The sequence below is a fragment of the Pituophis catenifer genome, unplaced genomic scaffold (genome assembly GCF_029215685.1).
Source record: "Pituophis catenifer annectens isolate HBS135680 unplaced genomic scaffold, rPitCat1.0.hap2 SCAF_2, whole genome shotgun sequence".
Taxonomy (NCBI): domain Eukaryota; kingdom Metazoa; phylum Chordata; class Lepidosauria; order Squamata; family Colubridae; genus Pituophis; species Pituophis catenifer.
Genome location: NW_027256882.1, coordinates 159970808 through 159996408, shown reverse-complemented (window position 1 = coordinate 159996408; position 25601 = coordinate 159970808). Strand labels below are relative to the sequence as shown.

The 25601-nt window shown below is 38.1% G+C and overlaps 1 protein-coding gene across 1 annotated transcript in view; it reads right to left on the bottom strand.

Moving 5' to 3' along the window:
- Positions 1-15151: 15151 nt before the first annotated feature.
- The window catches only part of SLC11A2 (solute carrier family 11 member 2), a 64328-nt gene continuing 53878 nt past the window's right edge, over positions 15152-25601 (bottom strand). The window contains exons 16-17 of the mRNA XM_070934919.1: positions 24826-24879; positions 15152-15745 (exon numbers count right to left, since the gene is read on the bottom strand). Of these exons, the coding sequence (XP_070791020.1) occupies positions 15668-15745; positions 24826-24879 (132 nt within the window). The 3' untranslated portion in view covers positions 15152-15667. The remainder of the gene's footprint in view (positions 15746-24825; positions 24880-25601) is intronic.

The window sequence follows — 25601 nt, the reverse complement described above, 5'->3', positions numbered from 1 at the left end:
CGTCATTCTGTTTGTATCAATGTATAAAGAATATTGTCTATGTATATATTGTTCTCATATGTTTTATCTGCAGTCCTGCAGAGGAGAACAGGCTGATAACTCCCTTTGTCCTATAATGCACATGCAGAAAATACAATTGCGAGATGCTTTATCATACCAAACAATCAGGTATCCATGTCTACAGCTTGAATCTATTGGCTACGTTCATTTGCCTATGGGACACTGAACCATGGTTTACTCAAAAGGTAATTTTCTTGCTCCACAGCCAGGAGTACTTAGGTAATTTGTGGTTTAACACTGTTATGAACACAACCATAGGGAAAGCGAAGGTAGGTTATATACAGTGGTGGGTTTCAAATTTTTTTATTACCAGTTCTGTGGGTGTGGCTTGGTGGGCGTGGCATGGCATGGTTTGGTGGGCATGGCTTGGTGGGCGTGACAGGGGAAGGATATTGTAAAATCTTCATCCCCACCCCACTCCAGAGGAAGGATATTGTAAAATCCACATTCCCTCGCCACTCCAGGGGAAGGTTACTACAAAATCCCCATTTCCTCCCGATCAGCTGGGACTTGGGAGGCAGAGAATAGATGTGGGTGGGGCCAGTCAGAATTTTTATTACCGGTTCTCCGAACTACTCAGAATTTCCACTACCGGTTCTCCAGAACTGGTCAGAACCTGCTGAAACCCACCTCTGCTACCATATATGGGCTGCAACAGTCTGGACAACCATTAGCAAAGAAAAAAAAAGGTTTTCTGTATCTCTTTGCTACCATCTAGAGGGCATCTGGATATCTGCACACCATATATAATAGCCATAGCTGAATCAGCTAATTTTCAAGTTAATATGTGTACTAAATGAAGAAGGAACAAAATCTTGTTGCTTAAAAAAATAAAGCTAAATGTATCTATTAGGAATTTTCAGAGAATATTAGGTGGACACACAGAGTGTCGGTCACCTGACATAAACTAGTCACCATTTTTGCCTAGGACGGCAGAGAGAGAGGAAATTCAAATTACTCCATTAATAACTTCAGTAGCCTGATTCTGTGACCCTTAGGTGACTCTTTCAGGAATTCCTAAGGATAAGATTGAGTCACAGGGAAGTCAGACTGAGATGTGGCACCATGTAGATTATGGTCTGTTTATGTCTGGGAATGCCCTTTGTTCAAAGCCATGGTCTAGTAAGGAAAAGGCGGGCAGGATTTCTCAACTCGTATTTTAAGCCTTTTGAATTCTTTGGAAAGGAAATTTGATAAACAGAAGTGCAGATTCCTGAACTCCACGCCTGCCATCAACTAAGATAACCGGAGGAAGTTTCAGAGGAGAGGGCTTTTCGTCTGTGACACCAAATGTCAAATCCTGGTTCTGTGGGCTGGCCTGGAGCCCAGATAAGAGGGTAGCTAATGGGGTAGAGAGATGATTCTCCACCCTCATGTCACCTGTCCTCTTGGTTTTTAGTTTCTTATATAATCCTCATACATTTAATAATTTTGCATTATCTTTTTTGCCTTTTGATCATATTGTAAGGAGCACAGAGTTAGGTGCTGTAACAGTGAGATGGTCAGCCTGTAAATTCAATAAATAAAGTAAAAGCAAGCCTCTCGTGTTTTTTTTTCACCGTAGCAAATATTCACAGGTTTTCTATCTTTTTCTTTTTTTCAGAAGGCTGGTGGAATCTCAAGAAGGTTTTCTTAGAAACCGTAACCCTCTTCTAATAAGCAAAGCAGTGGTGAAATCCAATTTTTTTTACTATGGGTTCTGTGGGCGTGGCTTGGTGGACATGGTGTGGCTTGGTGAGTGAGGCAGGGGAGGATACTGCAAAATCTCCATTCCCACCCCACTCCAGGGGAAGGATACTGCAAAATCCCCATTGCTTCCCCATCCTGGGGGAAGGATATTGAAAAATCTCCATTCCCACCTCACTCTGGGGCCAGCCAGAGGTGATATTTGCCGGTTCTCTAAACTGCTCAAAATTTCCGCTACCGGTTCTTCAGAACCTGTCAGAACCTGCTGGATTTTACCCCTGAAGCAAAAGTATTTCCGGGTTTTTAAAAGCCCTCAGAAGACAAAGAGTGCTCTATCTCTAGGAAGGGACTTACCTTCCTTTCAGGAAATATGCAAGAGCCAATTTGTACTTCTACAACTCAGAAACCCAGAGCTATCTTCCCAAGTTGGTACTTGAGAAAACAGGAAGGACAAAGGGATTAGGAAGAAGGGGCAATTAGAGAGCACCCTGGTGCTATGTGCTTTGGATAATTCCACCACTTGGATGGAAACTAATAATTGTGCAAGCTTCCGATTTGATTGAGAATCTTTTGGAGAAAATCCAAAAATAGTTATATTTTGATTTTATAGTTTAGTTGGAACACAAGGGGAATTACATAAGGCAACTATAAACAAGAAATTGGTATAAAGCCAGCAAATGATGTAGCCAGGAAAATGGCGACATCTGCTGGATAAAATAAAAGTATGTGTTGGTAAACTTCGTGTCTGACCTCAACTAAGGGAACTGCGTGTGCCAGAGGAGCCAGATCTTGGTTTGTTGCACCAAAAACAAGGTTCTTCAGGATAAGCAAATAGTCATGGATGAAAAGCCAATTCAAGAAAAATAATGTCTGTTAAAAGCAGCAGCCCACAAACTTTTGGGCACCAGGGACTGGTTCTGTGCAGGGGTGGGTTCTAAATTTTTTTACTATCGGTTCTGTGGGCGTGGCTTATTTTGTGGGTGTAGCTTGGAGGTCATGTGACTAGGTGGGTGTGGCTAGCTGGTCAGTCATTTCTGGAAGATCCTTGCACTTACGACCAGCCCTCGCACTTACAACCCGACTCATTTGTTTGCTTTTAACACTGATCAGCTGTAGGACGGCCCTTTGAAGCCCCGCGGCAAGAGTTTAAACAGTTTTTTTCCCTCTAGTCATCAGCTGGGACTCAGGAGGTAGCAATAGATTGGGGGTGGGACCAAATAAAAGGTAAGAATAACGTGGGTGGGAGGGCGGGGGGGAGAACCGGTTCGGTGACGTCATATCGTCACCGCTACCGGCTCGGCCGAACCGGACCAAATCGGGAGGAACCCACCACTGGTTCTGTAGAGAGAGGTTTTTCTGTGGATCAGAAGGGGCATGATTTTGCATGCTGCCTGCATCTCAAGGATGGGGCTTAGCTTGTTCGCGTGGCCCGGTTTCTGGTATGTCACTGCCCGGTGCAGTTCCACAGACTGGGGGTTGAGGACCCCTGTGTTAAAGCAGAAGCACAAAGAGACGCAAGGCACCTGGGGAACTTGAAATGATTAAAGCAAGGGAATGTGAAAAGTAGAAAGCACAATTTATTATTCCAGAAGATGCCATAACATTCTTTAGTTTCACTGACAAAGTATATCATTCTAAACTATTTATAGAGAGGAGAAAACAAAATTGAAATAAAAAATATACTTGTCTTAATTATATTTTAATTACTGGAACATGATAACTATTCCCATTTTTGTTGAACGTGATATAATTTCTGTGTAAAATGTGAAGTGGTCAAAGGAGGGAATATTATTTTTTACCAATTATTTTCCAATAATAATAATGATTGTTTATGCACCTATTAATCTAATCTAGTTAATAATTAATCTAATTATTAATAAATTACAGAATACAAATTTACAGAATAAAATAAACCAATAAAATTAATCTTAAGATTGACCTAAAACAGTCTATTCCAGGGGTGCCAAACTCACAGCGTCACAGCGGCAACATCATGTGACGTATCAGCACTTTTTCCCCCTTCGCTAAACCAGGCGTGGGTGTGGCCAGCGTGTGACGCATTTGGCCCACGGGCCATGTTTGACAGCCCTGGTCTATTCTCTTATGTACATAAAATGAACGGATGTGTTGGCCTAGAGCTGCTTTCTCAAATATTGCCACATCAATTTTGTGTGCATTCTGTTAAACTATCTAGGGACAAAGAAACTCAGAAGCATTTTTGAAAATGCTATGTCTATATTGGTAATTGTACTTTTTAAATTGCACCCTGTACTGCCCATTTTTCATCTTCCACCAGTAAAATAAGATGATTCCTATAATATTAATTACTAAGATTCATTTATTTATATATTAGATGATTCAGAAATTATTACTGAAGAAATTAAATATTCAGATTAGAACCAGATACAATCGACATCAATACTATGTAATATGCATCCCATTGTTTTTGTTTCTTCTCAGTACAGTATATCATCCTGGAGAAACTCTATGTGGTCACTATGAGTTGAATATAATCCATTCATTCAATCAGTTCTCAACACAACTTAAACTGGATCTAGAACTTTATCTTCAATGAAATGGATATTATTTTTTAACTGCTGATTTATTTAAGAGAGTTATGGGACTGAGACCATAAAACATTTGGATTATAGTACTGTAAGTGTAATTATAGAGGGAAGCATGCAGTGAGGTACCTCAAGGTTCTGTCTTGGGCCCAGTACTGTTGAAATATTCTAGACAAGGGGTACAAGGGGAACTCAACAAATTTGCTGATGACACCAAGCTGGGGAGAATTGCTAATAGTTTGGAAGGTAGGCTCAAGATTCAGAAGGATCTTGACAGACTTGAGCATTGGGCCCTAGCCCTTAGGCCCTTAAAAGAGTGCAGAGAAGAGCAACAAAGATAATAAAGGTTCTGTAGGATAAATCATACAATGAATGGTTAAAGGGATTAGGTATGTTCAGCCTAATGAAGAGGATTAGGGGAGACATAATAGCTGTCTTCTGGTACTTGAGGGATTGTCACAGAGAAGGGGTCAACCTATTCTCCAAAGCATCTGAGGGCAGGGCAAGGAGTAATGGGTGGAAGCTCCTCAAAGAGAAATCCAACTTGGAACTAATGAGAAATTTCCTGACCATGAGAACAATTAATCAATGGAATAATGCATCCCGGAATTGTGGGTGTTCCATTGCTGAAAGTTTTAAGAAAAAATTGGACAACCATTTGTCCAGGATGCTATAAGATCTTCTGTCTTGGACAGGGCATTGGACTAGAAAATCTCAGATGTCCCTTCCAACCTTGATTCTGTTCTATTCTAACTGAATTGTTTTCTTTTCCTGTTCTTTTAAGAATCTTAAAGAAGTGAAAAAAAAAATAACTCAGCATCTGCCTTTCTTTAAACTAGAAAAAGTCACAGTCCAGGAAACTGTAGATTTAAAGGAAAGCCCTTCCCACTCTTGTTCTGAGAACACAAAAGCTTCAGACAGATCCATGCAACCGTACAGTAAATGACAATACAGTCTTGTCCCAAAGCTGCTTTTTCAAGAGGCAACGGGATTTTGTGGTTTTTCTTTGATGACATTTCGCTTCTCGTCCAAGAAGCTGCTTCAGCTCTGATTTCACCCTTCATGTCACAGCTGAAGAAACTTCTTAGATGAGAAGCGAAACATCTTCAAAGAAAAAAACCAGAAAGTCCAGTTGCCTCTTGAAAAAGTACCGTGGGGACAACCATGAGCTGCATCCAGACAATTGCAGTCTAGATGTAGGCAGCTCTAGATTCTTTCAATTTAGTCTTTCATAAGATCACCAATTAAAGCAGAAATCCTGATTAGCACCATAATCAGCCATCGCCTCCCTCCCTCCCTCCCTTCCTTCCTCCCTTCCTTCCTCCCTTCCTTCCTTCCTGTTTTCAATGAGCACTATTTCTCTACAGCACTTAAGTTAATCGATTTAAGTGCATTTATGGATGCCATTTTGTATTTTTGGTCTGGGTACTCGGACACAGATGGCTCTCTGGGTTTATTTCCTGAATGAGCGATCTGAAACACTCCTTGAAATCTTCCTTGCCTTTTCCTTCCGCCAACAAGGAAGGGGGAAATTAAGCCGGGAAGCTCACTGATAACATTGGGGTCTCTGCGTCCCCGAATTATAGCACTGCCCACATTAGCTCCTTTGTTTCTTCACCCAAGAATCTACTGAATTGTGATGTTACTGGGAAGGATGAATGGAACACCTGTCATACAAACTCTCCTTTTTCTCCCGATGTAACGTGGCTTCTTCTAGGTTGGCAAAAGCAGCCAGGAATGATAGGAATACAAGAAAAGCCGGGAGGGGCGATCTTAAGATTCTCCAGAATTCCTTTGGCAACTTGTTGATCTTACATCTCAGGCTGGGAAAATCAACTTTCGTTACTGCATTAATTTACTACTGCTGGTAAGGCAATAGTAGATGTTGAAATCACAGGGAGGGTTGCTGGTGAAATGTAGGAACAGTGGGTTGAGTTCGGTCTCTGCAGGATTTTGATGGCCTTTAACCCTGCAAAGGAGAAAGTGATGTGCAGAAGACATGAAAGGGAGAATTATCGACTTTGATCTGACGAGAAAGAAAGCAGTGATAAAATCCAAATTTTTTTACTACCGGTTCTGTGGGCATGGCTTGGTGGGCGTGGTGTGGCTTGGTGGGCGTGGCTTGGTGGGCGTGGCAGGGGAAGGATACTGCAAAATCTCCATTCCCACCCACTCCTGGGGGAAGGATATCACAAAATCTCCATTCCCACCTCACTCTGGGGCCAGCCAGAGGTGGTATTTGCCGGTTCTCCGAACTACTCAAAATTTCCGCTACTGGTTCTCCAGAACCTGTCAGAACCTGCTGCATTTCACCTCTGAAAGAAAGCCTTTGTCTTCTCACGATGCAGCATCTTTCAGACATCCAAGTGTAGGGACTGTGGTATACACCTCGTGTTCTGAGTTTATTCATTAAAATTTGAGACATGTTCTCCATGAAGTTTTATGTGCTTCAAGTTGAGATCTTCTAACACTGCTAACTTCAGTGTTTTGTTCTCTCCTCCTCTGCAAAAAAACCTACAAAAGTGATTTGTCCTTGACTTCTTCAAGGACTTTTCTTTGGCTTTCTTGGGGGAAAAAATATAAATTGTCATGTCCTGGAGAAAATCTATGTGATTGCTAGGAGTCAAAAACAACTTGATGGCACATAATTAATCTTTATCTTTCAAATGGAGTGGGCTGACCTGGGCTTTCCTTGTGGTCTCCTAATGCTAAAGAGTTCTGATTGCTTAGCAAAGGCCCAAAGAAGCTAAGCCTGCTGGAACCCACTAAGGCAGGGGTATCAAACTTGCGTCATCATGGTGTCGTCACATGACATATCGTGACTTTTTCCCTCTTTGCTAAACCAGGCGTGGGCGTGGCCAGCGTGTGACTCATCTGGCCCGCGGGGTGTGAGTTTGACAGCCCCTTCACTAAGGCTATATTGTAGAGACTTGCATGCAATGTATTTCTATTGTACAATAAGTTAAGTAAATCTTAACTATGTTTTACTGGGGGAAAAAATCACCTTTGGCTGGTTTTAGACAACCTAGTGTACTACGTAAACCAGCCTGTCTGGCTTCACATAACATTAAGCCACAAAGAACAATTCATATTTTTGCTTAATGTATTCTGAATCCAGCTACAGAAAGACAATAATATTTACTGAACTTGAATTCCCACTAGCTGCATGTAACCATCAGGTTTTTCTAATCTATTGTACCTGATAAGCCAAAATGATAAGCCAAAATGATAATGGCTACTGATAACGTCTGAATGAAGCTGTTTCATTCAGTTTCAAGGGAGTCAGAAATTTCCATTTTGAAATTCTGAGAAAAGAAAGTAAGAAAACAGTGCTAAGCAAATTGGTGTGGAAAATGGAAACATGAGGAATAGAAAAAAATAAGAAAAATCTTTCCTCAAACTTCCATTTATAAAATCTGATCCTTACAGTTCTTGATTTCTAAATTTGATAGGCTGAATCCATCCTTCTATTATTACTATTCAAAAGCAAGTTTTGAGGGGCAGGTTTTTTTTTGCTAAATGGAGAAAATCTGCCCAAACTTCAACTTCATTTATTTGTTTGTAAAAATAAGGATTTGGCATTTTTATGAGATGTGAGAAGATGCTTTTTTACTGTATTACTTTTGACGAGGAGGATAGGGGTGGTCAAATTGCTATAGAACATCTAATGAATGAAACTGATTTTAAAACAAGTTTGTAGTAAGATAAAGGGCAACTCAAAATTCAGTTTGTTTAACCAATGCCTGTTGGTAAATTATCAACTTGCTAATAAGGAAAATTGAAAAAGGGTAGAGTATAACACTTTTTAAAAATCTGTATTTGGTTTTGGTTATAAGAAGCTCTGTTAGAAACAATATACAGTATTCTCAGTCAAAAGTATTTCCCCAACTTATATAAATACAGTCCAAAATTACTTTATATTTTATAGTTTACTTTTTAAACAAAACTCAGTCCACCTGCAAGAACAATTGGGAAATTAACAAAACACATTGAAGCTGAGGGAAGCCACATATTAGATTTTTTTTTAATCACCCATAGTCTTCAAAGTGTAATTATATTTGTCTGTGGCAGCCATCTCAGCCTGTAATTCCACTTCACCATCAGTGATTGAGCAGAGGTAATAATGCAGGGGTTCTATTTTTATTTTCCAAAATTAACGTTTCCAGCCAGACCTCGATATTAATGTTATATATCTCAAGTTTAACATCAAGGTGTCAATTAAATTGATGGGAAGTATTGTAATTGCACCTCATTTAACAGGATTCTGTTTGTGTAATGTAATAATTAAAATCACCAAGAGTTGAAGCAGGCTAGAGAAATCTCAGGGGATGAAGCTCATAGGATGACAGTGAGCCTGGAACTACAAATCAGCTTCTCAGGATCATTGTCATGTGGAAATGGGAAGCCCAGAGTCCCATAATTAGCTTCTTGGAGGAAAAGCTTTCTTGGGGATAGTGTGAAATGGTTATTTCACGAGATGAACCCTTTTTACAGTTTGCCATTTTTCTGTCAAGCAATAATTGAAGCCCATTCTCTTCCAGCAAAGGCTGTGGTCTCTTCTTGCTAAATTTGCCATATTAATAATTAATTTTAACCTTTGGGGAGTTAGTCTTCGCTTCCAATGTCAGCTAATTAGAAATGTGTTTCGTTTATTGTTGTTACATTATTATATTTTCAAAATTGATTTGAGTGACTCCTTTTTTTTTTTAGAATGGGAAAAATAAGCTGGAAAGTCCTGTACCTCTTTGTTTTTATTTAAAAAAAACACGCTATGAATAAAAAACATCTTACTATGCAGGTTAAGAAGGTGGTGGATGTAATAAAGGCAAAGGTAATAATGTTAACTCTGTATTTCATTAAATGAATGCATAATACTGATAATGGCACAATAGTCAAGGAAAGCAAAATGCATGTTAAATTGTTTAATATTTCAAACGTTGATCAGCCACAGAATCTTAATTAACTACATAAATACGACATACAACTGAAGGGGAAAAATGAAAATGCCTGGAAAAATATACAGTATATATTTACACCATGTTTTCTTGAAAATAAGCCCTATCCCAAAAATAAGCCCTAGTTTTATTTTTACATGTGCGCCCAATATAAGTCCTACCCCCAAAATAAGCCCTAGTTAAGACCCACCCACTCTGTTGCACCTGGCCAAGAACACAGGTAAAAATCAAGCTAGGGTAAGGATGGGGGGGGGGTGGAGCTGCTTACTTTCAGACAGTTGAAGCCAGGCCTTGCACACCCCAAAACTGCCTTGCCTTGCCAATCCACTTCTTCTGCGGCCGCTTGCGCATGTCAGCCCTGGCCTCCGTTTCACTGTCAGAGGCCTTCAGAGGCCTCGACATATGACCACAATTAAGCCCAAAATTTATGTTGCCAAGTAAGAAATTTGTTAAGTGAGTTTTGCCCTATTTTACGACTTTTCTTGCCATATTTGTTAAGTGAATCACTGCAGTTGTTAACGTAGTAGCAAAGTTGTTAAGTGGATCTGGCTTCCCCGTTGACTTTGCTTGTCAAAAAGTCACAAAAGGAGATCATATGTCCCTGGGACACTGCAACGGTCAGAAATATGAGTCAGTTGCGAAGCATCTGAATTTTGCTTGTGTCTGTGGGGATGCGCCAATGGTCATAAATGTGAAAACGGTCATAAAGTCATTTTTTTCAGTGCCGTTGTAACTTCGAAAAGTCATTAAATGAACTATTGTAAATCGAGGACTACCTGTATTTCTGCTCTGAGCAGAGGGATGGACACAGAAATCCAGAAGGAGCTTTTCAAGGGCATGATTCCATGACATGTCACTTTTTTCAGTACTGTTGCAACTTTGATCAGACACTAAATAAATGGTGTCACTAAATAATGTCTTGAATTCCTTAGAAGAGAGACAAAATAGAAATATGATCAATCAATGCACCTACTATCTGGAATGAGCTCCCCCCAGAGATACGGAGGATCCCGGATCTGCGCACCTTCCGTCACGCTCTCAAGACTTTTTTATTCCATCAAGCCGGCCTGGCCTAAATCTTTCCCCTTTAAAATGTAAATTTTAATTTGTTTTTAAATTATTGGGTGTTTTTAATTTGTCTCGGCCAAATTTAATTCGGTTTTATTCTGTTTTTTAAATTTTGTATTTATGTGTTTTCTTCTGTGGCTGTTCACCGCCCAGTCCTTCCGGAGTAGGGCGGTATACAAATCCAATAAAATGAAATGAAAAATGAAATGAAATGAACGGGCTGGGTTTTGGAGTATGAACGAAAACCATATTAACAGTATCCTTGGTATTGTGGAGACGGTTTCTCCAGTTACAGAAATGAATGGCATAATTTCAATTAAATTATACCTGAATCAGTTGCCTGATTGTTTTTAGCTTTTTTCAGCATAGATGTATTTTTACATGAATGTATTTGATCCTTATTTGAATTAATGCACAAAGTACTATATAGTTACAATCACAAATATTGTCATGTCTAGCCTTCTGGTTCTGGTTCTCAAAGCCAGGGTTTTGAATTTTCTTTCTTTAAAGAAATAAGATGCATTTGCAATTATGGCATTTGAATACATCGTCTTCCCCCCAACTTTATACTGACAAGGTTCCAGTGATTTGGGGTTAGCATAATATTTGGAAATTGCAGTCCTGACTTCCATTTCCTGATGGTATTTGCAATAAATTAAACCTGTGGCTCCAGAGAAATATTCACTGAGGACGGGGTTTATACAGGAATGCTTTCTAGTTTGATCTGGAATTTTGGATCTCTGCTAAAGTCATTTTAAAAAAGGGGGGGTGGATTTGGGGTCTATTATTTATTTATTTATTTAATAAAACAACAAAGAGAAAAAGAAGTATCAAAAGCAAGAGAATCAAGAAAAAAAGAGAATGCTGCAACAAATAACAAAAACCTTTATGTCAAGACAACACTTTGTTCACTTTGTGGATATTTTCAAGGTTTAGTATTCATTTTAGTGAAGTTTCTTTCTTTCTCAATTTATCTGTGTGTGTGAGGGGGGGGAGAGGGAGAGGGAGATTTGGGGATGGGTGTCAGAAATGAAACCTAGATTAGGTTTAATCATATTCAGCATAAATTTGGTTCATACCTTCTAATAAGCTATAATTATGAAATTATCCTTCCTTCCTTCCTTCCTTCCTTCCTTCCTTCCTTCCGTCCATCAGGGTTCCAAGTAATATCCCCAATGAATGAAAATTCCAAGGCTTGAGTTTCCTCAAAGTTACACTTTATTAGAGATGTCATATTGGCACATCTGGGGAAACCCAAATCTGAAAGCTTCCAGGGTTCCCCCACCCAAAGGAAAGTTCAAGTCCCTGCCCAACACCCACAAATCCATCACATGGTCCAATTAAAGCACTGTCCCAACTGAAGATGCTTCCCAGTTCCAGCCTCGGAGGTGCAGGGCAAGATGTCCTTGACTCTCTGAGAAAGGAATGTTATTATGATTATATATCACCCGTGCTCCACACAATTCCCCATAGTAGTAAATGTGGCAGGTCTGAAGGCCCAACACCTCCCTTCTTCCTTCCTTTCCTACCTTTCAAATATTCCTCAACAACTTCCATTTATCACTAATCATCTACCTCCCCTCTGAAGCTTTAGTGTTCTTCATTTTACCAATCCAAGTGTTCTTACAATATCATTCAGACAGAAGAGTAAGGGGAGAGAGCAGTTCTCATGTCTGCAATTACTGTATTTAAAGCAGTTCTGTATTATTACTATTTTTTAAAAAATTCACAGAACGCAAAGAATTGTAATGACGTATATTTGGTATAAAATGAGATCCCAAAAAGAAGGAGTGGGTATTTGATATTTATTTGAAGATCTGGACTTTCATTTAAATAAACAAAAATGGCTGACCCAACATTTCAAATAAATTAGTACCAAATGTCAAACAAAATTAACAAAAAGGAAAACGGATTTTGTAACATTAAACTTTTTAAAGCAATTGATACCAAAAGCAATAAACCAAGTATTTTATTGCCCGGTTACAAATATTTTGAGCACCTTGAATAATTTTCTGATCGTTCTGGTAGCACCATCAATCTAGTGAGTTCAAATGTACCTGTGCATCCAGGTCTAGTAAGGGACTCGGACAACAGTTTGAGCATTAGGAATATTATGTTCTTCAATCTGAAGCAGAAAGCAAAGTTTTGGCAACAGTTTTGCAGCCAGTCTTAAAAGCCAATCTCAATTTATTGCTGAACAAGACACATCTGCCCGTTGCCAAAGGACATCTCACTATCAGAGGCTTTGTTGGCATAACTTTGTTTTAAAGCTATGTCAACATTAGATTTTCCAAAGTCAAAGAGAATATCCAGACAACTCTAATATATAGAGATAGGATGTATCTTGGCCAACTAAAGCAGCTGTAGTATTTATGAATATTAGTGTTTTCTACTAATGTTGCCAATTTATTTCTGAATGTCAGGATTGGAAACTTGAATGGTTTTGGGGTGGGAGGAGGAAATTTCAGAAATCAAAGTTCAGCGCTGGGTGTGTCTATTTTATTTTTGCATCTAGGTGCATCCTCTTCTAAAGGTCTGGAAATTAAATTAAATCTTAACACCAGAATGTGAAAACAATAAATAAACCTGGTCATGCTAAACTCCAGGTATGCCACCAATGATGGTTAGAAAGGATGAGATGGGAGGGGGAGGTAGGCCACATTTACATAAAGAAGCTGGTTCATTACACAACCATCACCAACTCTTACAGCATGAACATATGACTTGGGTAAAATGAGAGGCTTATTATCAAAAGCAGAAAAGGAGCTTTCCTACCTGTAATAAACTTAAGCATCAGATCATTAGACAATGCAAATTGGAACAATTTATATAATTGCATTGTGCATTTTACAATGAGAGATACCACAGTATCATTTATTTCAGATATGAGACAGAAGATATGAAACTTGTTTGATGTGGAGCACACCATCCCCTACACTATCTTTAAAAAACCTGTCTTTTTATTCTGGAACTGGATTGCAGGAAAATGGAACTGGACTGCGAAGCTGCTTTATAAATAGAAGAGAACATGGACAATCACAGAAAAGAAGAGGAAAAGGGAAGTGAAAGATCAAATGCGAAAGATGGGATTTTAAGTAAAAGATATATATTTTATCACATGTGGCTTTCATTTTTTTTAAAGCTATCCTGCCACGAGGAGTAGAAAGCTAATTCTCAAAGGGAAAAGTGATATTCTTATACCAGAAGGGTTGAGTGGATAGTCTGTGCTGGAATTCCTCCGATCTTAATTCAGAATTGAAGAAGCTTTATAACAAACCTTAGAAAGTACAAGGTTGCAATCTTGTGCATGCTCAGGTAACACTTTGAGTAATCTGTTTAGCACTGTATTGTTTTCTATATAGTATAGTATATATCTATACTATTCTATTCTTGGTTTCTGACTTGAAACCAAGGTGAAGTATGTAAATCAGATTGGGTATAATCTATATCAGGAGTCTCCAAACTTGGCAACTTTTAAGACTTGTGGACTTCAACTCCCAGAATTCTTTAGCCAGCCATGCTGGCTGGGGAGCTTTAGGAGTTGAAGTCCACAAGTCTTAAAGTTGCCAAGTTTGGAGATCCCTGATCTCTATCAAAGAGATTTCTCCCAGTTCTGTTTCTCCAACTGTAAAAATGTGCCTGAAACTTTCATTGTATTTGAATGATCACACACTTTTATCCAGAGCCTGAGGCATCACTTGAACAAAGCTTGCAGAAGCCAGAAAGAGCAGAGCAGAGCAGATGAAACTCAACGATGAGAGCAAAAGTCTTCAGGATATAGAAGCTCTGAGCAAAAGGCTTCATGTTTAATTGAAGCTCAGAAAAAAAGGTTGACTAATCTTCAAGAAATTGGGACAAGGGAGAATTATTATTGGATATGTTACTTCTATTCCTTCTTGATGATCATTGTCTTTGAAGATCAGGGACACTAATGAAATCCAAAGCTTCCTTAACTTACTTGGCATGCCCTTACATTGCTAGTGGAACAGCCAGAGTTCTGGGACCCTCACTGGGCTGGAGTTTTCCATCAGCAATTAAGAAAGAGGACCTACAGTGGATTTCTTTAGAATTTACCTTTCTCTATATTCTTCTTCTCACTACTCAACTTTTCTTGAGAGAAAGCAACAGCCGTTAGGTTGATTTGTCTTTAGTAAAAATGTAGGATTATCATGGTTTTTCCTTAGAGTCCATGGTTTCAGACTGAATTAGACTTACATGAAAGAAAAAGAAACAAAAAACTCCCCACAATAATTAAACAAAACAGGGAACCAGATGGTTAAACGAACACGTGCCTTTCATATATGCAAAGCACAGGAATATGCCATACGAAGGAAATGGGATGAAACACATTGAAATAGGATAAGAAGACATAACTGGGAAATCTACCAATTTTTTTTTTTTTTGGTCTAAACCAGTGTTTCTCAAATTTGGTGACTTGAAAATGGGGGGACTTCAACTCCCAGAATTCCTCAGCCAATAGGCTGAGGAATTCTAGGAGTTGAAGTCCACCCATCCTCAAATCACCAAGATTGAAAAACACTGATTTAATCCTAAAGAACTTGAAGTGTGTTCTTATTCCACCTTCTATTCGTTCATCTTTTTAATGTCTTATATTGGGCTCATGCAGATTCCCTTCCTGGTGGATTATGATCATTAAGAGTTTCAGAAAGTTCTGTTCAATTTTCCTTTTGCATTAAAGCAGGTTATTGCTTAATTTCTACAACACTGTCTAACAGCATTCCAGAAAACTGAAGGTAAGAGAGAATTGTGAATCCTTCCAAAACAGATCAGAACTTTTATTTACAAATATGTAGCTATTTATACCAATAAAGAGGTGAGGATTTCTAAGTGGAAAAATGGGAAGAGGGTACCAAACTCTCCCTTTATTTGCTACTCTCTCCAATGTAATTCTCTTCCAGCCACTTTCCCAGTAAATGAACTGAGATGTGCAAAAAAAAGGAGAGAAATGTCAAGTTCACCCCCCTTATTTCATTCAGAGCTCTTCACCTTTTTGTTACCTTCTGCGTTTTGCAGATGTCTGTCAATTACAACCATTTTTCTCACTTATGATGCAAGATATGCTCCAACTTTGTCAATGGCCTTCATAGTTGATCTCATGTACAGCCTCTAAAGAGGTCTGTTTCCCAGTGTAAGAGATAATTCTTCATAATTTGACTCTCCTTCCTGCTTCTTCTTTTAAGGGGAAGCTCGGTCTCCATTGGCAATTCTTGACTTGTACCCGCTCATTTCAGAACCAATCAAAATTTGGTTTTGTGCAGTATTGAAAGGGTGTTTCAAATAAGTTACACTCGGCTGACGGTGGTGGACGGGATTTCATCTATTCGTGATTGGCACAGTATCAACATTGTTCAGAAGAAAGAGTTCAGGTTGAGAAGTGAGTCCCAGATGATACTAGGCAAGACAAAAAAAGAAGTTGGTGACAGTTAGAAATGCTGTTTCAGAAGCAAAATCCAGAAATCAAATATCACAAGATCACCAAATTCCCCAGGAAGTAGCTAATCTGTAAAGGAACCACTTGGGAAATGGCGATCAAAGCTGCTTATCTTCCAGAAGATCATTTATTTCATTGGCTAACCTAGTTTTTTTTGTGTGCAATTCTGACCCAATTCCAAGCTGAGAAAGAACCTTAGTATAATGAAGTATGGCCCTATTCTAATTTTTCCAAGATTGTTTTCATCTCTGAGTTCTCTTGGATAATTTGAAGCCAGCTTTTAAGCATGAGGAACAGCAACAAAATCTATGGATTTTAAGAGAAAATTGACATATGCCATTTTTTTGGGTAGGCCATAATGCAGTTTGACTGAATTCACACATTTGTTGAATGCAAAACAAGCCACATTATGGCTTAGCAGAGTAGGCAAACCCAACCGATTGCTAAATAATCCAATCTACTTAACTATTAAGATCTATTTTACAGATGCTTGATTTGTCAGGCTCCCTTTTAAAATTAAGCGAGAACGAGCATCCGGTGTGCTACCGCACTGAGCAAATTAGAAGCAAGAAGTTACTTGACAGCCAATCACAGGAATGCACAATCCAATCACAGTGTTCTAAAGTAGGCACCACTGGCGATGATTCATTATTCAAGAGGGTTGAACCAGACTCTAATGAACAAACCACTCCCAGCCAAAGTCCAAATTGCTAAATTTGCATGTAAATTACACCTTAGCCTAGAAGCGATTTTTTTCTTCGTAGAATAGGTGGCTTTTAAAATCATTCTCAAGTGTCTTTGAAGTTAGAAATACTTCATAGAGATTTTTCGTTCTCAAAATCCAGTTAATGACTCCTGTTTTATATAAGGGGCAGACCTATTTGGCCTATTCTAAGAGTTAAAGGGATTTGTTATATCAGTGAATGAATCTTTGATAACGTAGCAGCCATTATTTGATCCTATTCTACTGTTCCTATTTAAAAAATACAATTGGCACTAAATCTCTTCAAGAGTTTGTTTCAGGACTTGCTGAAGTTCTAAAGAAGGCTTTTCAAGATCTTCTGAGCAAAGGCCTCAAAGATGAAAGGCTCGGTGTTGATCAAACTTGCCTAACTAAGTAGGCGCCTTCCTTATATCTGGAATTTTATATATACAATTTCAATTACCCCTGGCTAGCATAGCCATGGAAATGAGAGTCCAAAGTAGTAAGTTGGGGGAACCTTAGTTTCTTGAAAACATTGGACAACCAAATCCCTGAGGACAGATTGTTCTCCATCTCTCTCACTAGGCCTGTTCTTTGCAGCTGACGCTTGAAGAGATCAGCTTTCTTGCTGAAAAAAATCACATCATCTTTTCAGCAATACCTGATAGAAATCTTGCCCATATTTTGCCTGAAGCTGCCTGAGTAGGTGGTGTGTTTTCAACAGGAGATGATTGCTAGCCAGTATGTACGATAGTCGGTTAATTTCCTCATCTTTTTATGCCTCTTCACAAAGCTGCATAGTGATACTCAGAAAATAAGACCCTGGTATGGAATCATTCAGCTTGGGTGAATGGGATCTCCATCTTGCAAATTCTAGTGTTCCTGAAGTTCGTATAGCTGATTGAGATGATACATGTAGGACTTAGTGTGTTCAGTTCTGCATAGGTGCAACAGCATCGTTTTACCTTAAATTTAGCTGTAACAATTGCCAGGGATAGCCATGAGCTAAAGGGTGTGAAAAAAGTCAATATGGCAGTCATTGCCATTTTAAATATTTGACACACACCTCCTCCTTGCAGATGCCCTTACTGGCTGGTGGTTGGGAGATACATCTACATTAAGTAGACTTTCCATTAATTTGTTATCAATTTTGTACAAATTAATGTTTTGCAGGTTAATATGATACTATTTGTTGCACTGCTTGACTGATAAGAACTTTTTTTAGTTATGTTTGGCAATCATTTTGTTCTTTAATTCATATAGAAATATTACTGTTATTACCCCCCCTTCCTATTACTTAGGAGTGAATTGTTGGATTTGACTTCATTATTGGATTAAGTGTTTTCATTCCTTTGCCCTTTTCATTATAATGGAAGGAATTCACTTTTCTTAGTCATGATCTGAATCTGCTCTAGGAAATTCCAGTATTCCTATTCTGGAACAAACACAGAGATCACCGAATCAGCGTAAGCAAGCCTCATCAGATTTTTAGAAGTATGAAATTGGGGCTTAAATTACAGAGAATAAAATTTCAGCTGTTAATCACACTAACACTCAATCTCATTTAGACTCACAAGTTGAAGACTATTTGCAATACCAATTTCTCACTAAATTAATTGTGTGTTAAGAGAAATACACCAAATTAATATTTCAAGTTATTTCTGCATTCCTAGTATTGGAAAGAACTGATCTGTAACATGTTCCTACCTGCTATAAAAACGATGGGTGTGGATTACTATGAACTAGGCATACGTATCTCATATACCTAGTAAAATATTAAGAAAGTCAACATGTATAGAGTGTTCATACATGGCAGTGCTTCTCTCTTCCTTTCACTTGGAATTTAAGGTGTTTAAAAGGATATAGTTCAGTTTAAAAGTGTTTCAATGTTCTTGGGAATTCGACAGATTTAAAAGTTCTTTTCAGCAGTACTTCTAAAAATCAGGGCTTAGGTTTTAGAAATTTCATGGTGCAATTGGAGAACTACAAACGTTCTATATTTGAAGGACTATTGTACGTACAACCACAGCTTCTTAATTGTGATGAGACTTGCAACACGTCACTCACAGGACATTATTAATCTTAAAATGAGTAGCCTTTTCTAGCACAGAAAAACAACACTCTAGGATTACCTGGCAACTTGATGAATGCACACATTGTTCTGGCTTTTACAAATGTTGCGTTACATCTCGACTTGCCAGACCTAAGCTAAATTATATTTCAATGAGTCATGATTGTATTTTGACTTTTTTTTCCAAGAAGCCATTTTTTTTCTTTGTATATGGTATATCGAATATTACCAAACATTTGTGTGATATAAAATTATGTATTGTAGGAATTGGAATGTTTCTTAGGGAGAAAAACAATTACTTACGCTTTCCAGTTCCTTTAAAGCTGGCAAAGAAAGCTTGTCACAGAAGAAAGAAAGAAAATTCTCATAATATGTAGTATGTATGCAAGAGGATGATTGCATTAGTTTTAATTTAATCTGCATATCAAAATTACTTGGAATATACTAGAAATATATTTTCTTAGTGGGAAGTATATAAGCCTTATAACATTGCTTCATTTGCCAAGAATTTGTTAACATTTTATTTTACCACTGCAAAATGTTTGTTTCAGCAAATTAGATCAATAATATGGCTATGGAGTCATACGAAACACATACATGCGTGTGTGTGTGTGTGTGTGTGTGTGTGTGTGTGTGTGTGTGTTGTATTTACAGTATTATCTCAGGCAGGCATGTCCAAGCCACACATGGCCCTGGAGTTAGTAATGTGACCCCACAGGTTCATAAATTTTTAACATCATATGATTATATATATATATGAATATATATTAATAAAATATATATTTTATTTGCAACCCAAGACAATTCCTCTTTACTCGGTGCGACCCAAGCAAGACAAAAGGTTGGACACCCATAATCTAAAGCAAGACCAATAATTAGGGTCAAAAGTCCTAAAATGCTTTAATCTAAACTTCCACATTCTTGTCCTATTTGTGTAACTCAGTTACTTTTTGACTTAATCAAGATAAAAAGTGAAGAATTTTTTTTTAAAAAAAAACCTGTTTCTTTCCAAGAGTGATCAGCAACTGAAATTTCAGCAGTTCCTTTATTTTCCATCTTAGCTATTTACCAATGTCTGTTTGGTAAATAATAAGCTGTTTACTAATACAATGCAACTTTACAGGTGTGAGGGCTCAACGTTTCTTTATTTGCACAGAGTGAGGTATCAAAGCAAGTTTTAAAGATGACCCTTTAGGCCTTCAGTTTTTGTTCATCTCATCTTAATAATATGAAAAGATCAACTTGTTCACTGGAAATCTAAAAAACCAGCATTTTTTGACAGCATGGAGATATCAAAATGCAAGAAGAATGCATGTTCCAAAGAATCCATATTTGTAAAAATTAAGAGGTTAAATCAGTGCTTCTGGTGCATTTCTTGAATAACAGAAGATCTTGGGGCAGTCACAAAAATTATTTGTAGTAGGTTCAGAGAAGAAACATACAGTATATAATTTCACATCATAAAGTTCACTGTCATAGGATGTGATGATAATGGGGATAAAAACTCAAATAGTTTTTAAAAAAAGTTTTATTCAAATACAGGAAGCTATATTTAGCAACAGGTATTAGTTGAGAGGGTTCAATACACTTTGCTTTTTTTATTCAAACTTTACCCTTTGCCGAAGCGTCTGGCCAGTCCCTATTATCAAAATAATGGTGAACCTTGGTTCTCATACAGTCAAGAAATCATTCAAATTAGCAATAGCAATGGCACTTAGATTGATAAACTGCTTCAGTGTTTTACAGCCCTCTCTAAGCAGTTTACAGAGTCAGCATATTGTCTCCAACAATCTGGGTCCTCATTTTACCGATCTCGGAAGGATGGAAGGCTGATTCTACTTTGAACCAGTCAGGATCAAATTGCTGGCAGTCGGCAGAGTTAGCCTGCAATACTGCATTCTAACCACTGCGCCACCACAGCTCAATTACAGTGTATCTGCCATTTTAGGTCCTTATTCTTCATTATTAGGATAATACAAAACTTCACACAAGATGTTGGTAGTGTTACACTAGAGCAGGGGTGTCAAACTCGCGTTGTTACTGCGTGACATATTGGGACTTTTTTCCCCCTTCGCTAAACCGGGTGTGGGTGTGGCCAGCGTGTGTGGGCAGGGAGTTTGACAGCCCTGCAGTAGAGAGAGGAAGAGCTTCCAGATTCCTTTCAACAAGGGGATGCTTCATCAAGATGTGTTCAACTTTCTTCCATACTCAAATGAATGCAGGAGGGAAACTACCCATTCTCTAAATTGGAGGAAAGGTAGCTACCCTTTATGAAATGTTTTCCATGTGTGTTTGAGAAAGATATTATGCTGTGGCCCAAATTAGATCATCTTCATGATGTTAATTTAAAAAGAAAGAGACCCAAGCTGAAAAATGTTCCATTTTTTAATCAAAATTAGGTATACAGATTGGTTTAGGTCAGATAAAAATAGACATTTCTTTCACATTATACAAGCCATTATGTAGCTCAAATGTTTTAATACGTGATTGCTACATATCTCTGTTTTTTGAAATCTCGTACTATATTCAAATAGTGTCAGACAGAAATTGACATCCCAAGAGGCAGTTTATCTTCCTTCTGAGAACTTACAAGTTTAAAGTGCATAGAAATAGTGTAGAGCAGCTGAGAGCCTGCTATCTGTTTTAAACAGCAGAAATACCCAACCAGCCTCAGTGTAAACTATAATGCTAACAAAATCGGAAAACAGTCATCCATGCACAATACAAAGCTTGATACGTCTACACAGAGAATGCAAGATATATCTATCCTTAGAATCTGCCAAGCATTAACATATAGTGTTTTGGGTGGGACATATTGTTGGGTGGGACATGCGAAACCTTTTCTCCTGATATACACCGAAAAAGGGATAAAATACGCAAGGCAGCAAATTTCAACACGGAGCTATGAGATGATCAGACAAATTGCTCTTTAAAATGTAGTACTCTGCTGCAGCAAATCTACATTGCCTACAACAGGAAGTGGGTGGTTCTCCATCAAATCGTCCTGCATAAGCTCCTTTCTATTGAGTGGAGGTAATGATCCCTTGTTGAGTAGGAATCATCTCAATGATCTATGAACCCTATGAACTTTGTAGGCATGGGCATTTCTTTAAAAAAACCAAAACAAAACAGGAACAACCACCCAACTAGGAAAGTAAATTGTAAAGTGGATGGGAAATGTTGTGCAGTCAGTTTTAATTTAGATATGTGAGGTAGAAGGGCAAGTTTGTTTCAGAGAGTCCCATGCATGCAAAGTAGTCTACTTTATCACCTCTAAGTCCCAACTCGGAATTGTGGGATGATTCCAGTTAATTCTATTGAAAGCTTTGTGTATTCAATTTTACCTCTTCCAGGCAAATATTTTTCCCCCTAGCAGCCAATGTGAGGTCTAAAATTTTACAAGTATAGCCCCTCTGATATTTGAACAGGGTAGACTCTTCCCACAGACTCAACATGCAAGCCGACAAATCAAGCCGACAAATCTCCTACATTTGCATCCTTCCAATTGAAAAATATAATTAATAAGAAATGCTATGGTCAGCTAGGAGGTTCTCTGTTTAGGAGTCTGTTCCCATTGAAGCCAACAAAATGCAACAGTGACTATGTATTACTATTTCAGGGACTCTGCTTAATTCAAGGTTAAGCAGCTTAGAGTTTTAATAGAACTTTAGTCTGTTTAACTAGGTAACTTTTGACATAGACTGATCAGGAAACTGGGATAATTCTGATAAAAAGTTACATACTTTTAAATACTTGGAAAGGAAAATGATAAACCACCTCTTTTAAATCTATACAAAGTAAGCATAGTATAGTTTTAACCCAGATCCCGAGCAGTCCGATTTTTAGTAACAAAGAAAAATTAACCTTACTAAAATGCATTAGTCATCCCAAGATTTATCATAAATATTTTAAAAAAGTGGAAAAATACAAACACAAACCTCTTGGCATTGATGCTAAATGGGACAGCTGGCTGAAACAGTGTCTAAGGGAGGATATTTTGCTTACATACTTCATTCAGTTCTGACTATTATATCATTTCTTTAGTCAAGAATAGTAGTTAGTATTATAATATGTATAAAGAGCATATTGTTCAAATCAATTAACATCTGAATTTAGGAATTTCTTCAGAATTTGAAACACAATTAACAACATACATATCAAAAAGTTAGTACCTCTATCTCAACTGTAGCAAAGTAAACAAGTAAACATTAATTTTATCACAAGGTTGTATTTGGACATCAATAGTATTATTTGCAAGCGAGTCTTTGCCAACCTTTGCCTTCCAGATGCGATAGGGAAGTTAGAAGCTGTATAATGTCAGGCTGGCGTAGGCTGAATTGTTGCTCAATGCGACTCTTAAAGACTCAACCCCCTCCATTCAGACTCGGGAAGGACCTTCTTTTTAAAGTATATTGTACTTTATGAAGGTGGTTCTGCTCAAATTGTAGTAAGAAAATCCTGTTCTTTCTCATTTGGTTGCTCCCACTTGTGATAGTACTACAAATCCCAGAATTCTTTGTTATCACCCTTACTGGTTGCAAAGACTAGGAATTCTGGGATTGTAGCCCCAACACATCTTATAAAGGCCTGATAGGAAGATTGCCCAAGCTTAAGTAAGTAAGATAGTAAGATCTTTAAATAAGATGCTTTGGGGGAAATATATACATGGATTAAAAGCTGTTTGCCCTCCATCTTGACCAAAAGCTCAGAAGTCAAATGTTCTCGGTTCTTAATATGATCTCTCTCTCTCTCGATATTTATCCCTTCCCTGGGAGCACTATTAAGATATTAGGAAAGATTTTGCAATGCTTTGTTTGAGGAATGGGGCAACCAGCAGAAACACAGGTAAATCATTAGTGAAAATGACGGAGGGAGCAAAATCGAGCCAATTATAATACACAGTCACATTCTTAGCTGAGCATATGCTTTTTAAATGGAGGCTTATTTAATATTTCATGCCTGGAAACATTTCTGGCTAAAGGAAAATGTTCATATCCTCATAGATAAGTAATTTGACAGCCAGAAACCCTATTTTAATATAAACATGCCTGCCATAAAGAATGGCAGGAAATACAAATACGGTACTATCTTGCTTGAGCAAATGAGGATTAAGCACACAAAAGATGGAAAATATTTGTAAATACCGAATACCGATTTGATCTTATAAGCAAGCAGTCTCTTTGCAGTTAATGACTAGGCTTATATCCTCCATTATAATCATGCAGGTCTTCATGGTTTTGACTCTGGTGCTTAAAGAGTCTGGCCATCTGTTTGACCATAGGGTGTCCACTTTTGGTAAGTCATTAGTTATTTTTGCAATATCTGCACCTTAGCTGGGAAACAGCTCAGCCTGGCATCACAGAGAGCTTGTTGTTGGCACAGAGGCCACTTGGTATCGGAAGACATTCCCAGCTTTGCCAATTTACAAAATCAACTGAAAGGAGGAGCGGTCTATATGGGTTTAAATTAATTAGATGGGATATTTTCCCCCAGATTCTAGCTCCTCTTCATTCACAGATAGTGATTTACCCAGCACCACAGATAAAGTCTTTATTTTAGGTCTGAATACTGGCCTCTGGGAGGAAAACATCCTGACATATAGAAAACAAGCTTGACAATGATTAAGATTTAAGGAGGTTCCCCCCCCCCCTTTTTTTTTTAAGGCAGGCAGATTCTTCTCCCACCCATAGCTTTATTGCTTCTACAGAAATTTATTTGTCGCTTGAAGCACAGAGTGTGGACAAAGATGCATTCCTGAGCTCCAAGGAACTGTTGTTTTTAACTAGCAAACTTAGATATCTGTATTCTAACTACAGATGCTAGCAGTATTCTATTAAAGGGCAATTTATGAAATGTAATTTTATGCCATTCGGTTTATTAACATTAATTCGATAAGTCTCAACTGGAGTGAAATATTAGCTTCTTGGTTAAATTATAAAGTATCTTAGCTTTTAGCAGCATAAAGAGAGATCTCCATTGAGAACTAATGCAGTACTAAGAGAATTGAATTTTATCCCGAGTGTGATTGTTGGGGATTAACAAGGAAAAATACACATAAGCTTTTCTCATATACATCCAATAATTTTTAAACACCATTATCACAATTTTAACACTGTGCAAAATTGCACATACATTTGGATATGTTTACAAAGTAAACCATAGAAACGCACTGGCCCTGATGGCTACTTTTTCTGCAGTAGACACAGTAATTAATTAACTGCCGCTGAAGGCGGTTCTTCAGTTAGCAAAGTTCTTGTGACTCTTACCGTATGCCCACAAGCCAGGAAAGGAACTCCGAGAGCAATTAAACACTGCCAACTCTGAAAAAGAGAGAAGAATCCCAAATTAATGGTGCATTTATTAAAAGACTCAAAGACTTTTTCCCTTCAAGCAAATCAGACAAGCACCACCATTATCCCTCCCCCTGCTCTGTTCTATGAAGCCCCACCATCCCTCAGATTCTACTCCGTCTCCCCTCCCAAAGTTATTTCAAAGAGAAGTGTCAGCGGGCAGGCTTTAAAATATGAGCCAGAGATGACACATAATTCTGAATCTGGTCAAGGAGAAGAACAACATTGTCAGAAAAAACAAAGCACTTACTTTGCAGCACTTGCTATATATGCATGTCAAGAAACAAACCTGATCGAATTATTTCACCCTACGTTCCCTGGGAAGATTTTATGGCTTTGCCTGTCTACCCTAGGAAGCCTTTTCCTACCAGCTGCAAATCTAAAAATCATCATCTTTAAATAGATGTTTTTTTATTCCTACCAATTTCCTAGTCAACCATACAGATAAGTAGCTCTCTGATTGCGAAGGAACTCATACAAATCATTAAAACAGTTTTTAATCAAGCTTGATACACATGAATATTACCGTCATTAAACAAAGCAGGCCTCTGGTGTTCCTTATGCTGATGGATACAACTTACTCTAGTCAGCGTACAATGCTAGGAGTTGTAATTAAGCTCTATTTGCCAGGCTACAGATTTCTCAACCCTGTTCTGGAGGTTTGGATGTCTCCTAAGCTGTTTCCTTTTCTC